The sequence below is a fragment of the Saccopteryx bilineata genome, chromosome 2 (genome assembly GCF_036850765.1).
Source record: "Saccopteryx bilineata isolate mSacBil1 chromosome 2, mSacBil1_pri_phased_curated, whole genome shotgun sequence".
Classification (NCBI taxonomy): Eukaryota; Metazoa; Chordata; class Mammalia; order Chiroptera; family Emballonuridae; genus Saccopteryx; species Saccopteryx bilineata.
In genome coordinates, this window is record NC_089491.1 from 336,138,757 (window position 1) to 336,153,856 (window position 15,100).

At 52.0% G+C, this 15,100-nt stretch overlaps 1 protein-coding gene across 1 annotated transcript in view; it reads right to left on the bottom strand.

The window, feature by feature from the left end:
- PLXNA4 (plexin A4) overlaps nt 1-15,100 on the bottom strand; it is a 417,067-nt gene that overhangs the window by 61,544 nt on the left and 340,423 nt on the right. The window contains exons 11-14 of the mRNA XM_066262319.1: nt 9,627-9,723; nt 9,128-9,318; nt 6,465-6,616; nt 1,756-1,873 (exon numbers count right to left, since the gene is read on the bottom strand). Of these exons, the coding sequence (XP_066118416.1) occupies nt 1,756-1,873; nt 6,465-6,616; nt 9,128-9,318; nt 9,627-9,723 (558 nt within the window). The remainder of the gene's footprint in view (nt 1-1,755; nt 1,874-6,464; nt 6,617-9,127; nt 9,319-9,626; nt 9,724-15,100) is intronic.

The window sequence follows — 15,100 nt, forward strand, 5'->3', positions numbered from 1 at the left end:
AGACCGAACAGGGAAGGGGGTCAGGCCACAAAGAGCCTGGAGCCACAGGGTGGGACGGGCAGGGTGTCCAGACCAAGGAGCAGCTGAGTGGTGGGGAAGTCCAGTGCCTTAGCCGTACAGCAGTGGCCTCCCTGTCACCACGGTTGCCAGGTCTTTCAGAGCCGGGTTTCCTGACCAACGTCAGGATGCCAGGCCTGGCCTCAGACACCGGGTGCTTGTCTCTGTATTTATATATATACAGATATCTATCTATCTATCTATCTATCTATCTATCTATCTATCTATCCACACACAGATACGGTATGCAACACACATAGGTGTATCCTTTCAATATAAGCATATATACCTTTATCACTAACTTTCTCAAGGTGTACTGGGTTTAACTTAAAATCTTCCTCGAATTCTTTCAGGAGTAGGTGGACATACAATTGCTAAACAGACAGGGGAAAGGACACCTCCATTAGGTCCACTGTGTAAGTGTGTTCTTGTACACGTGTTCTGCGTGTGTTCACTGACGGCCCGCTGGTCCTGAGGTCAGCTGGTTTGGGAAGAGGGAGAGGGGCTCAGGGCCCAGGGCCCAGGCAGGAAGCAGGGAGGGGCAGTTGATGCCCAGACCGCCGAGGTCGGTCCCCACCACACCCACATCTGCCTGCACGTCCTCCACCTTCCTTCACCTGCTAGACTGAGAGCTTCCTGAGGGAGCTGCTGTGCTGGCTCTGGGTCATCACTGGGGCACCCAAGGGCCAGGGCCATTGTATTATTATTATTATTGTTGTTGTTGTTATTATTATTATAAAATTCAACCAATTAAGGAAGTATTTCTCAAATAAAACCTAGTGAGAAGCAATGTGCAAGGTGATGCATGGCTGTCAACTGGATGGAGAAAGAAGAGGAAGAGGAAGGTCAATGAAAGGAAAGGAAAGTAGGAAGGAAGGAAGAAGGAAGGAAGGAAGATGAACACTGGGCTCCCGGAGACAATTTTCAACCCTTGACTGCTCAGACATAAATCCACCACTCTGGGTCCCAGTCTCCCAGAGCAGCTCGGCTTGTGGGGAAATGAGACCATCACAGCTGTCGTTAGCCGGAGAGGGTGACTGGATGGTAACACAGGTCGGAAAATGAGCAGCATGTGTGGCAGGAGATGTGCTCATGTCCCCAGCAGCCTTGTCATCACGAGGCCCAGAGGCTCTGAAGGCCCTGCCCCACAGAACCCTCAGGGGGAACGGCCCGGCGCTGGCCAGGCAGGCTCTGCAGGGGAAGGTGGGACGAGGAAGGGTGATGGGTGGAAATGCTGGGAGCCAGCGTACAGGGCAGGGCACAGAGATGTCATAAAGGAACTGACGTTAGGAGTGATACATCTGTTGTATGTCATTTCACAACTACACCATGGGGTAGATGCTGAGATTACCATCCTTGTTCTGCAAATGCAGACACTGAGCACTGAGAGACTAAGCAACTTGCCCAGGGTCACTCAGGAAGTGGCAGAGGCAGCGCTCAAACCCCAGGGGTCCCGCTGCACAACCCACACTCTCACCTTCCATGCCCAGTGTCACTCAGAAGGGTCACTGCGGCACGGGAGCCAGAGCAACTTTCCTGGAACTGCAGGCTGGGCACGGGCTGGACTTGAACCCAGGTCTTTCATACGTGCAGTCAGATAGGACTCCCCCGAGCTGGCCCTGGGTTTGGCCCCAGAGGTCTAGATGGGCCAGCAATCATGGGCATGAGGTCTATGGCCTGTGCTTAGCCAGGACTCACCATGAAGTAATAGAGCTGCGAGGACCGGGCCATGAACTCGGGCCGACACACAGCCACACAGATCTCCACGAAGCCGGCGTGCTGGCTGGGTTTGGCCTCCCCCATCTCACACACGATCCTGCAGGGAGGAGAGGACAGACCCCACGGGTCACAGGATGGTCACGGGGCTCCCAGCCATTACCCCAGGGTCCAGCTATCTGTAGTAGGATCTCAGGGATGGGTGGGGGAGGAGGTAAAAGACACCCCAGATTTTTTCCTACAGGGGTGCCTCCTTGGTTCTCAGGAAATGAGGAATAAGACCTCTGCAGGGGTCTCTCTGTAAAGTAGGGAGGCATAGGGGAGGGTCCTATGTGTTCTGACCCGACCCTCAGTTCCTAATTCATAAAATATCCACTCAATTATGAATTACTGTGCATTTTAGTCACACAGCTTGGAGGATAGAGCTGGCAGGGCCAGAGAGGTCAAGTGACCCACCCGAGGGCCCACAGCCGGTCAGACAGGGCCCCCTGGAGCAGGCCTAAGCTTTCCAGGTGTGTGGGAGCATTAGTTCCCACTGCATGACCTGCCTCGGAACGTGCTTTCTGTCCCCAGCCCCGGCGGGGGCCTGGCAGGCCTGGAAATATTTATGTTGCAGGGGAACGGGAGGAAGTCATGCAGTTTTTCTTTTTTATAAATTTTTATTGCTTTAATTACAAAATTTGTCCATACCCTTCGAGAACGAGACAGTATAGAAGTGTGACAGTAAAAAGGTGTCCCTTTTCATTCCTAAGCACTCTTAAAAGTGTGGTACATATTACCTCGCAGACCCTGTACTAGACCTATGCAAATATATATATATATATAATTATATATATAGAAAATATATATAATTTCCATTTTACAAATGAGGAAACTGAGACACAGAAAAGTTAGATAACTTGCCTAAATATACACATATTTGAACATATATATGCCTGTATGTATATATACTTATGTTTGATATTATGCACCCATAAACATAAATATTATATATACATACACACACACAACTGTGTACAAACATGCATATATAAATAAAATGTAGACATGATATTTAAAATAAAAGTGAAACGTAACTATGCACGTTCTAACCCCTCATTTTACTTAACAATACAGCCTGAACTTCCCTTCACGTCACTGTGTGCCTAGCTCTGCCTTCTGACAGCCTCGTAGTGTTTCATGCTGTGACTGTACCATCACTTATCTCCAATGACCAGTGAGGGTGCGTGTATTTTCATACGTGTGTGTTTTTAATCTTACACAGTCTTTTCTTAAACTTGCTTGAAGCCCTCTCTTCATTTTGCTGATGGATTGTCCTTGGGTAGGAGCTGCTGCACCGGCAGCAGGAACCTTTGTCTGTACTAAATACTGCATTATATCCTCCTACTTGGTCACCTGTGTTTCAGTTTGTGTTTATAATGTCTGCTGCCACCCTGAAGTTTTTAAAGTGGCTGTGTGGTTCAGTTGTTTGTTCTTTTATTTTATGGCTTCTGGGTTCGGTGTTTCTCTTAGAAAGAACTTCTCGGTGACAGTCCATCAAAAATATATGTCCATCTGTTCAGATAATATTAGTGCGTGTTCAGTGTGAAAAAAAAATAGGAAGTACATAAAACCTCTTGTCATACAGACACTCATCCCACATTGCCTCAACCGGAAATACTCACTGTCAACATTTTTGTGTACATGTTTCCAATCTGGCTTTTCTTCCATAAAAGTAATTAGAAGCTCTGTATTCTGCTTGGTAACCTGCATTCTCACTTCATATACCCTGAGTATATTCCTGGTCATGATTCTTCTGCGATATCAGATTTAATGGCTGTGTAGTTTACTGTCCTATGCATATAAAATAATTTACTGAGTTGATTAATTCCCTATTTTCAAACATACAAATTGCCTCTAAATTTTTACTATTAGGAATAAGGCTGAAATAAGCATTCATGCAAATAAATATTCTGGTTATTAAGGGAAAGGTCTAGCAGTAGTGGAGCCAGGCTAAAGACTTTCCACTCACATTTCCAAATTGCTTTCCAGAAAGTTCATTCCAATTTACCCTCCTGACGTGAAGGTACAAATGTGCTATTCCTCATGCCTCTCAGCTGCACTGGGCATTGACTTTCAAAAATTGTTCCCTATTGTTTTAATTTGAATTTCATTGATTACTACTGATGTTAAACATTTTTCTATGACTTTTGGTGGAACGTATAGATTGTACATTCATGCTCTTTGCTCATTTTGTGACATTTGCCTTTTATTTATAAAACCTCTTTGTATGTTAAGAGAAAGCATCTCTTAACTGTAATAGGTTATAACCATATACCCAGTTTATCATTCATATTTTTATTCTGCTTACAATGCTTTTTATTGCATAACTTTTAAGTTTTATTTCTCTAATCTTCTAATCATTCCCTTTATAAGTTTTCTTTTGCAGTGATACTTACAACACTTTTTTTTTTTTTTTTTTAGCGAGACAGAGAAGGACAGAAAGGAACAGACAGACAGGAAGGGAGAGAGATGAGAAGCATCAATTCTTCGTTGTGGCACCTTAGTTGTTCATTGATTACTTTCCCATATATGCCTTGACTGGGGGGCTCCAGCTGAGCCAGTGACTCCTTGCTCAAGCCAGTTTCTTTGGGCTTCAGGCCAGAGACCTTGGAGCTCAAACCAGCGACCTCAGGGTTTTGAACCTGAGTCTTCAGCGTCTCAGGCCAATGCTCTATTCCCTGCACCACCACCTGGTCAGGCAACATCTTTCTTCTCTTGAAATTAGATAAATTCTCCTGCAGTTCCTTTTAATCTTTTCACTGTTTTATTTCTTTAAATTTAACTTTTTAATTCATGGAATTTATTTTGGATTATAAAGGGAAGTAAGGTTGTGATAGCGTATTTTTTTTTCAAGGAGTTACCCAGCACCACTTATTGAATGATCTTTCCTTTCCTAACTGATTTGAAATGTCACTTTTATTACATATTAAATATTTATATGTCAGGATTCTTTTTCTAGGTGTTTAGCTTATTCCACTGATATAATTAGCATCATGATATTTCAATCATGTAATTTCAGAATATCTTTTATATCTGGCTATGCAGGTCCCAAGTAGGGCATTTTAGAGTTCCCTAAATCACAATATATCAGGAGCAGCATATCTGGTTTTATTCTAGGAAGGACTCAGAAAGTTGAAGAAGCCACAGAATGATCTTCAGATAAATAAACAATGAGGGACCAGGGAGGTGAGTCCTACCAAGACTGGAACCTTCAATGATCTGACCTACTCTGAGCACCTTAGGAAGACCAGCATGGAGATCAGGAGGAATGGCGGGTGGCAGGACTGATGGTTCCAGAGTCCCTAAATCTGGGCGAGATGCAGTATGCAGAAATGCAAGGGACACCGGCCTCCCTAAGGGAGGCCTCGCAAAGAGTCAAAAACTCCGGCACATAGGACAGGGGGCAGGGTTTCACTCCAGAGGTGCAGCAAAGATGGCAGAGAATATAGATTCTATTGTGCTGGCAAACATTTCATGGTTGTGTTTGCTGGGCTGAAAAATTGTGTTTACTTATTTATAAGGCAATATGTGACTTGCAAAACTCCTCCACCAGGTAGGTGACAGGTCAAGGTCACTCACTGAATGACCCTCTCAGTGGTGGACCAGCAGGTTTTGCAAAGGGTAAAACAAGCCAAAGTACCCACAGGCCTGCAATGTTGTGTGGAGAGTCATTTTCAGTCTCCATATGGAGTCGCACAGGGTCCATTCCTACTATACTGCGGAGGGCATGCATGGGGAGTTCAGGACAGTGGGGGGAGTTGGGTAAGCAATTGAACTCACACTTTACTTGCAGATTTTTAACTTTGCTGTCTCGCTCTTACTCACCCCCACAGCCCAAAGAGGAAACAATTGGCCCTGGCCGGTTGGCTTAGTGGTAAAGCATCTGCCCAGCCTGTGAAAGTCCCAGGTTCGATTCTTGGTCAGGGCATACAGCAGAAGTGCCCATCTGCTTCTCGACCCCTCTCCCTCTCGCTTCTCTCTCTCTCTCTCTCTCTCTTTCTCACTTAGCCATTGCTTGAATGGTTCGAGCAAAGTTGGTCCTGGGCACTGAGGATGGCTCCATAGCCTCGCTGCAGTAGCTTAGTTGCTAAGCAATGGAGCAGCGGCCCCAGAGCATCACCCCGTAGTGGACTTGCTGGGTGGATCCTAGTTGGGGTGCATACAGGAGTCTGACTCTCTGCCACCCCTATTCTCAATAAAAAATAAAAATAAATAAAGGAAACAATCACTTCTCTCTCTGAGATTTCTCCCTCCTTTTTACTCTTCCTGCAATATGGCTGCTGGCTAGTTCAGGCAGTGGGGAGTTGTGGGAGTCCCACCCCAACACCCTAGACAGGGGTCCCCAAACTTTTTACACAGGGGGCCATTTCACTGTCCCTCAGACCATTGGAGGGCCGCCACATACAGTGCTCCTCTCACTGGCCACCAATGAAAGAGGTGCCCCTTCCAGAAGTGTGGCGGGGGGCCGGATAAATGGCCTCAGGGGGCCGCAGTTTGATGCCTGCCCTAGAATATTAAGAGCATTCTCCCACCCCCCATAAGCTTTAAGACCATTTGTTGTTGGTCAAGGAAAATAAGTCAACCACAGCTTGCCGTTGGCTCCTCTTGCGCCCCTCCTACCCCTCCTGCCTCCGGTCACTTGCACTTACTGCTCTGCAGGGACGTAGCCATCCACCAGAGGGCTGCACTCCACACCAGCCACCTTGACGTGGGAGGCGATGTCCCGGAACTCCAGGCCCAGGTTCTCTCCTCTGATGGTGACCTTGGTGCCCCCTTCTCGGGGGCCTGTCACGGGGATGATCTGGACGGGAAGAAGCATGGTGATTGAGCAGGTGCCAGGACAGAGCCATCCCTCACATGCTGATGGGCCAAGGAAAGGCTGCTGGCTCTTTCCCAGCTCCGCCTGCTTTGCTCAGTTACGTCCGAGTCCACCAGGGACCCCAGGTGTGGGGCTGTCAGTGAGCAGAAGCGTTTGGTGGGCCATCCGAGTCAGTGTGTGCTTTTAGGAGCAGTGCTCAAAGACCCTCACTCCTTTTCCTATTTCATAGAAGAGAGACTGGAATGTGAGCCAGTGTTACTGGGTGATTCATAGAAAGTCAGGATTACAGCCTTTTGGCCTTTGCTCGTGTTGGTTCCACTCTCAAGGAAAATGAATAACCCCCATAAGAACCCACAGCCCTCCACACTATGGGCACTCACCCATATGCTCAAGATCCTTCTCAAATGCCACTTCCCTTAGTCAGATATTCTCTCTCCTTAGCCCCCTTTTGTACCCTCTCCAACTCTCCCCTCCAAGTGAAATTTTAAGGAACCTTCTTCGTGCTCCTTTCAAGGTAACATTTGTGTCTGACCCTCACCCCTCCGTCCCCCCACCCCACTACCACTTCCTTGTCAGATCTGAAGTCTCTGAGAGCAGGGTCTGCGTCTCACTCTTGTGGACTTGAGTTGTAATGGCACTGCAAACTCCGACTACCCCAGCCTCTTCTAGGGGTGAGCAGAGCCCCTGTCCCAACCCCTCCGCCTCCATTGCTCGGCATGGTTTCTAAGGGAGATGGGTTTTATGAGTCTTTACCTCTGTGCACTGGCCAGAAGTAGCTGGCTTCCTTTCCAAAGATGTCACCTTTGGTGTTAAAACCCATGATCAGAATGTTAAGATCCAACAACCGTGGATCTGCTTTTGAGAGAGAGGCTCTGTCCAATTCACAAAATCTAATTGTGGCACCCCACAGTAGTGACCTAGTGGCAGAGGACGTCTGTGCCAGCCTTTCTTGGCATTTGATAGACAGAGAAAGGCACCATTCCCATTCCTGGGGCCTTGGAACATCAGCAGCTGGGTCTTGGCCAATAACAAGGGGACCACAATCAAAAGAGCCCAGATAAACCACTTCTTAGTAGGTCCTACTCTCTCTACCCTCTGAGAGTCACAACTGGGGGGCCCATCCAGGGGGGACAGTAAAATTTGAGAAGGGGAAAGAGATTAGGCTGAACTGCCTCCTGAGGGGCAGCTTTGCCAGGGGGAGGCTGGTCACCTACAAAAGACAGGATACTTCTTGCTTCTCACACATGCCGGCATGCCTGTTTGTGAGTGAGCGTGCCTGTGACTGTGACGGTTTGCACTGTACGTGTGCTCATTGCATTGGAAACAAATGTTCTTTGGAGACAGAGACCCACGTCTGTGTGCGGGAGGTGGGTAGATACAGGGAGGGCGGGAAGGGGGAGTCCACGTTCTTCCCAAGTGCCTGTCCAGCCAATCCCCAAAGTGCCGCTGGCGCCTGGCAGCGGCATCTGCCGGATCATCCGGCCCCGGCTTGTCATCCTGAAAAAGGAGTTTTATCTCTGGCCCAGTCCTCGGTTCCCTGGGCTCCCTGGAGGGCCGATGCCAGTACAGAGCCAGTAAATAGCCCCCGTCTCAGGGAGATGTGTTTAATTTGCCATCTCCTCCCTGCAATTTCTTGGGCTCAGGCCAGAGGACAGCAAGTCTCACCGTGTTTGCCAGACACACTGCTAGCAGTCACGCGTGCCAGGGGCGTTTCTGGTTAAGCGCTCTGGGGGTGGGGTGGGGTGGGGGGACGGAGGGGTGGCTGGGAAAGAGGGATAGTGGGACACAGCTCAGGTGTGTGAGCAGGGGCAGGGCTGGAGGAGTGGCCTTAGGCGGTCTTTCTGCTGGGACTATGGAATGGGAAGGTGAGGACACAGAAAACAGAAATGAACCCCAGGGACAGCGTTTTCCTTGGCTTAGACATGCACAGCAACGATTTTAATAGTGATGCTGAAGCGGAGGAGGACGATGGGAAGGTCCCTAGGGGCTGGGTGTGGATTCTCTCCTGTACTCCTTACAACTCCCCCGTGAGAGGGACACCTAGACTCATTGCACAGGTGAGCAAGTCCAGGCATGGGGAAAATGATGAGTTAGCCCTGGGCTACCCAGCAGTTAGCCGACAGAGCCAGGACTCAAACCCTTGACCCCCACGGAGCCTCTGTCATTGGTTCACTGCTTGGTGAGCCTGCCGCTGATGGAGCAGCACTGGTTTGGCACTGACACTCTTAGAGACAAAGGGAGGGTAGCAAGGACTTTGAGTCCTTTTTAACACAGCTTCCGTGGAGACTCCAACAGGACAGCCGAGCCCTCTCTGCTTTCACTTCCCCTTTATAAGGGGAGGGCCTCGGACTCTAGCCTTCAGCCCCCAGGGAAGTTGCACAGGAGAACAAAGTGCCTTTAGCCAGCGAGTGATCACTGTGTGACCCACACCATGCCAAGCATGGCTCACCCGAGACCCCAGCCCTGGGCGGGGCCCACTGGGCTGCGGCTCACCTCCGTGATGCGCGGGTTCGTGCACTTGCTGTTTGCACCCGCCAGCTCCAGCCACTGGCTCTCGTGGACGGGGCAGTGCTGGCGCAGGGTACACTGGCCCTGGCCCTGGCACCAGCCGCACTCGAAGTCCGGGTCCGCCTTGAGGCACAGGCCGCAGCTCTCGCGCATGGCCCCGCACTTGTAGAGGTGAACTGCGGGAGAGAGGCCAGAGTGGGAGGGGGCGGGGCTTGTGGACAAGCAGCTGCGCCCGCCTCTGGTGGTGGGACTGGGTTGGGAGGGCCGGGCTCCCTCAGCCAGCCCTGCCCACTCTACTCCCCTCCCAGGGGCCACCTGCCCACACGAGCCCAGGCCCAGCAAGTCACCTAGCAGTGGGAATGGCGGAGAGCCTGTGGGGTAGGCAGCTCAGGCCAGAGGAAGACGGACAGCCATTAGGGTGGGGGACAAATGACACTTGCTCTCCCTTTCGACCCCTGCACCCTGCCCGGTCCACCGTCCACACCTTTGTTCTGAGCTGGGTTGTCGATGTTGAAGTGCCCATTCCACACAACCGTCAGCTCCACGGGGAGGTTGTTGATCTCCATCCCTTCATAGGAGTACTGCAGGCAGGTGCGGGGGGTGGGGTAGGGTGGAGAGAAGAGAGCTGGGTTGCGATCCCTGCAGTGTGTCCTGCCTGGGGCCCTCGACAGCACATGGGGCTAGAGACTGGCCACTACTGTGCTTGTGTGTGTGTGGAGGGGGGCCCACGTGTGCACGCCTGCACATCTGTGGGTGGGCAGGGTGGGAAAGCACGCACCAGATGGTGCAGGGCTCAGGAAGCTAGGGCAGGGCAGGGCCAGGCCTGCAGGGTGGGACGCCCATTTGGAATGTGGGTCCCTGGAGCAGCTTTGAGCAAGACTGCCATGGAGGCCTGCTCCCATCAGCTGGGCTTTCCCAGACGTTTCAGAGTCCCAGTCTGGGGACTGGGGTGCTAAGGGATAGGAAGGGAGGGGGGAGGGGTGCTACTGGATGCAGGGTGGAGGCACAGTCCCCAGGGATGCCAGCCCCCTCTGCTTCCTGAGAGCAGACACTTCCCAACCCCCAGAGGAGGCGAGGTGGCAGCTCGGAGCCCGCCCCCGACAGTGTCTCCAATCCCCACCTGGTCATTTTCTCATTATCCCGCCAGACTGCTTCCACAGGGGTGGGGTGGAGGAATGGAATGAGGCAGGTTTTCTGTGGAGGAGGGCTGAAGTCTGGCAACTTTGTTGGAAGGGTCTGGTCCAGGGGACTTGGTTTGAAGTGTTATTTGCAGAGCCAACAGGCTCTTTTAACTTAAAGTTTGAGGGGCCTGGGCCCTGGGGGTGTTGATGGCTATTGTGACAGCCAGCTGACACGCCCTCATGGAGCTAGCCACAGCACCTTCTCCAAGGGGAGGGAGCCACAGAACCTCGGGATGCACGGGCGGGGGAGGATGTCAAGGCCGTGCCTCTGTCACCCGTGCCTCTGCTTCTGCGGCCCATTTGTAGAAGCTTCTAAGTTAGAATCCTAATCTGAGAAATCGCCCCAAATCCCTGAGCTCTAGAGTGTCCTTCAATCTCAGTATGGCTCTAACAGCAACACGAGTGATGTGCGTCCAGCCTTCCCAGGGCCTACCCCACAGCTCCAAACTTTCTCACTGGCTCCCTGGTGAACACGCCCCCATCAGGGAGCCCCGTTCAGTGTTCTTCCCACCATGGCGGTGTCTGCACCATCCACACTCCCATCGCCTCTGCCTGTGACCCCTGACACCTGGGCCAGGGCCAGAGACGGGGCTTATGATGCAGAGCAGAGCAAAGCCCCCCAGCCCTGCAGAAACAACAGTAGGGAGGTTTTTGATCAGTGCATAACTCAGCTGGTGACTCATAAGCTCTTTGCCACATAGCTCAGTCACCAGCTCCCCAGACACTGTGCTCTTTGTGTCTGGGTCAGGCTGGGTCCTGCGTTTTCTCACACAATCTCTTCTACTCTAGCCTGGTGGTTCTCAGGAAAGGTTGTCACCCGAGTCATCTAGGGGCCTACTGAATGCAGATTCCAGGGCTCCACCCCAGACCTGCTGAATTAGAGTCCAAGGAGATGGGGAGCACTTCGAACAAGCAATGCTAGTGTTTCTGATGCTGGAGAGATGTGTAAGGGGGAAGAGAGACAGGGAGAGGGAGAGAGAAAGGAGGGAAGAGAGAGGGAGGGGGAGAGGGAGAGAGGGAGAGCGGGAGTGGGAGGGAGAGAGAGAGAAACAGAGAGGGAGAGATGAAGAGAGGGAGAGAGGGAAAGGTAGGGAGAGAGGGAGAGGGAGGGAGAGAGGGAGAGGGAGGGAGAGAGAGAGAAAGAGAGAGGGAGAGAGGGAAAGGTAGGGAGAGAGGGAGAGGGAGGGAGAGAGGGAGAGGGAGGGAGAGAGGGAGAGAGAGAGGAGGGAGATAAGGGGAAAGAGAGAGAAAGAGAGAGAGAGAGAGAAACACTCTTCCAAACCTCCCTCCCTCCTCTAGTCAGGCTCTACCTCTCACCCTTCCCATCGCCCTCCTCATGGCCCCAATGGGGGAAGTGTGGGGAGGGCGGTCCCACTGGGGCAAGTGTGGTGAGGGTGGTCCCAGGATCCCAGCTAGAGGGTCTGGCTCTGCCCAGGACCCAAAGGGGAAGTAGCAGGTCATGGCCAGGGGATGTTAACTGTTGACTGAAGATCAATAGAACCTTTAGGCCCCTCTCAGGAGGCACCTGAAATCCCCCAGAGAACAAGGCAAAAAATTCTGCAAGGAGTATGGCACGTGTCTATGAACATGTGCACATGCATGCTGACTCCAGATGAGATCAGCGCACAGGGATGTATTATCTGTGGGTATCTACGTGTGTGCATGCGCCTGCGTATTGCTGAGATGGGGCTCTGCAGGGACCGGCTACCTGAATGCGGTGAATGATCCCAGGCCCAGTGTCCCCATTTGTAAAGTGCGGCTGCAAACACTGCTTCCCATGCAGCACTGTTGTGAGGGTTCAAGACAGACACCTGCTGCCCCGAGCACAGTGCCAGTCAAGTGGAACGGGCACCTGAGCGTCAGTGTATTTTAGTCTGTGTGCACACACGTCGGGATCCTGCGCAATATGTGTTTGTGTTCCCTGCACTGATGTTTATGGGGAATACGAATAGCAGCCGTGTATTGAGTGTTTAGGTGCCAGACACTTGGTGCATATGGAGGTGTGTGCAGGTGAGCATGCTTGTGTGTTCCAATGTGTGTTCATGTGTATGTGTGTGCATGTGTGTGTGTGAGTGTGCGCACACAGGTTGTTTTTTGTTTTGTTTTTGTTTTTGTATTTTTCTGAAGCTGGAAACCGGGAGAGACAGTCAGACAGACTCCCGCATGCGCCCGACCGGGATCCACCCAGCACGCCCACCAGGGGCGATGCTCTGCCCACCAGGGGGCGATGCTCTGCCCCTCCGGGGCGTCGCTCTGCCGTGACCAGAGTCACTCCAGCGCCTGGGGCAGAGGCCAAGGAGCCATCCCCAGCGCCCGGGCCATCTTTGCTCCAATGGAGCCTCGGCTGCAGGAGGGGAAGAGAGAGACAGAGAGGAAGGAGGGGATGGGGGTGGAGAAGCAAATGGGCGCTTCTCCTATGTGCCCTGGCCGAGAATCGAACCTGGGTCCCCCGCACGCCAGGCCGATGCTCTACCGCTGAGCCAACCGGCCAGGGCAGGTTTTTTTTTTTTTTTTAAGCTGATAATAAAAAATACTTTAATGATCAAAGATGCTGAGACCTTGATCATGAAATTGTATAGAAATCATTAACTTGCCACCACTGCCTCGATCTCTCGGGATGTCACTCTCCTTCCTGGACAGTCTCTCTCCCATGACTTGCACCCCATGGGGACAGGGGGGTGAGGCGGGGTCAGGTAGCTGGGGAGCCTGGACCACAGGTTTAGTTCCCTACTACTCCCCACTTAGCATTTATATAGCTCTCTGCAATCAGCGGACAGTTAATCTGCACAAAGCCCAGAGCGGAGGGAAGAGCGTTTCAGGCTCCCGGAGGCCAGGAGGTTAAGTGTCTCAATCAAGTCCAGCACACCATGGCCCAGCTAGTGGGTGACCTTAATCATGACCTTGGGAACCTGTAAACCTCTGTGAACCTCCGTTGCTCTACTTCCTGAAGCAAAAAGAAAATCTCTATGGAATTTGGACCATTCTCTTGTCCCGGGCTGTGAGATACTTTGCTGGAAAAATCGAACATTTGGGCAAACAAAAAATTCTGAACAATATAAGAAGCCTGTGACTCTATGTCCAGGACCCCGGGGAGGGCTCAGTAGATCAGGTCCGTTCCCAGCTGTGCTTCAGGACAGCAGCGAGGGAAACAGCATACCTCCCACCGGTCTCACCGTCCCTGTTTTGCATGCAGTAAATTGGGTCAACAAGGGAAAATGAGAGGCCACCACGGGTCTGTGGGAGCAGGGCCGGAGCCAGGGCCTCGGCCAGCGCTGCAGCCAGCCACTGCCCACTGTGGCCCACTTACCCATGCGATTGCCCGTGACTGAGGGGTGGGCACCAGGCATTATTATTAGCAGCACTTGACATTTCTCTGGGAAGTTGGTTGAAATGAAGCCAAGAATATCCACAGTTGTGCTCTCTAACTGCTGCCTGGGAGCAGTCCTGTCCTCCTCCCACAGGCCCCCTGAGGGCTGCAGTGATTGGCCCAGGGCCTGTCCCCAAATAGCTGGCTGGACGCGACCTGCCTGCCCACCCAGCCCAGTGTCACACCCATGCCAAGCTTTCCTGTGTTTCTTTCCTGTTCTGCTCTCCTCTGAGACCTGGTTGTCACCCACCTCTCTGTCCTCACAAACCTGGCAGGGGGGGGGGGTCCCTGTGAGATCTCCCACCACAGGCCAGAGAGCTCATTTAGGCAACGGAACAGCAGTAATTCTTCTTCCACAGTCTTCTCTGACACAGATCAGATCCTGCTCCCCCGGGGTCACACCAAGGCAGGACATAATGTGCTAGGTTCTGAATTTTCACTCAAACTTTGATGAGAGGTGTGTTAAAAGCCCAGCAGTGCCTTTCAATATGCCATTGGCACTAACCAGGGGGCTCGCACCAGGTACCCCAGACGAGACCCACCCCTCACCTGTCAGAGCTGCTGAGCTTCCGTTTGTTCCCAGAAGGCTCTGATATTGCCCCCACATTCAGGGAGTTCCCTGGGGCCCCCAGAGGGCTCATTCATTGGCTCAGGAAATACTGAAGCCATCTGAACCCAATCGCCTTCCAATAATGGCCAGACTAAAAAGGCAGTGGGTCCCCCCATGAACCTCCCGAAGCTCACACTCATCCCCCAGGGATGGATGGGGTTCTGACCCAGGGTTTTATGGGACCAACTCAGGCTGTTGTCTGGGTTATACTGGCTTATTTAACTGAGTCGGCAGAAGCACAGGGATGTCTGGGGAACGGAAGTCTCCTCGTCAGAGGCTGCGGACCCTGTCCTCCCTCCCGACACCTCTGGGGCCCGGATCCCTGGGCAGCATCCCTGAGGACATGACGCAGTTTCTTCCACAGTCTGAAATTCCCGCTGCCTTCTGCTGAGTCAGCCGCGGGGCTCAGGCTCCTGCTTCCCACAGGGACGGGCTTATCTGGGGGGGATAGCCACTTGAGCCAAACCCTGGGGGCTGGTCTGCCTGGCCTCAGGACTTAGGAAGAAACAGGAGGTGTTTAATATCCCTTTTGCTTGCAGGTTTAATCTAGGGCACTGCAGAAATATGAAAAAAAAATAAAATAAAACAAAACAGGCTGACCGCCAGGGGAGCTGTGTGGACACATCTGGGGCTTCAGAGGTTGGGTGATCAGTTGTCAGTTCGGAACCAGCAATGCTGAGTCACCTCTCTGAGCATCGCTGACCCCTAACCCACTCGCTTCCTGTAGGAAGAGTGGAGTGCTCCCATGAAATGCTTTGATCCGCATCACATCCCCCAAAACACTCACCACATATAAGCAC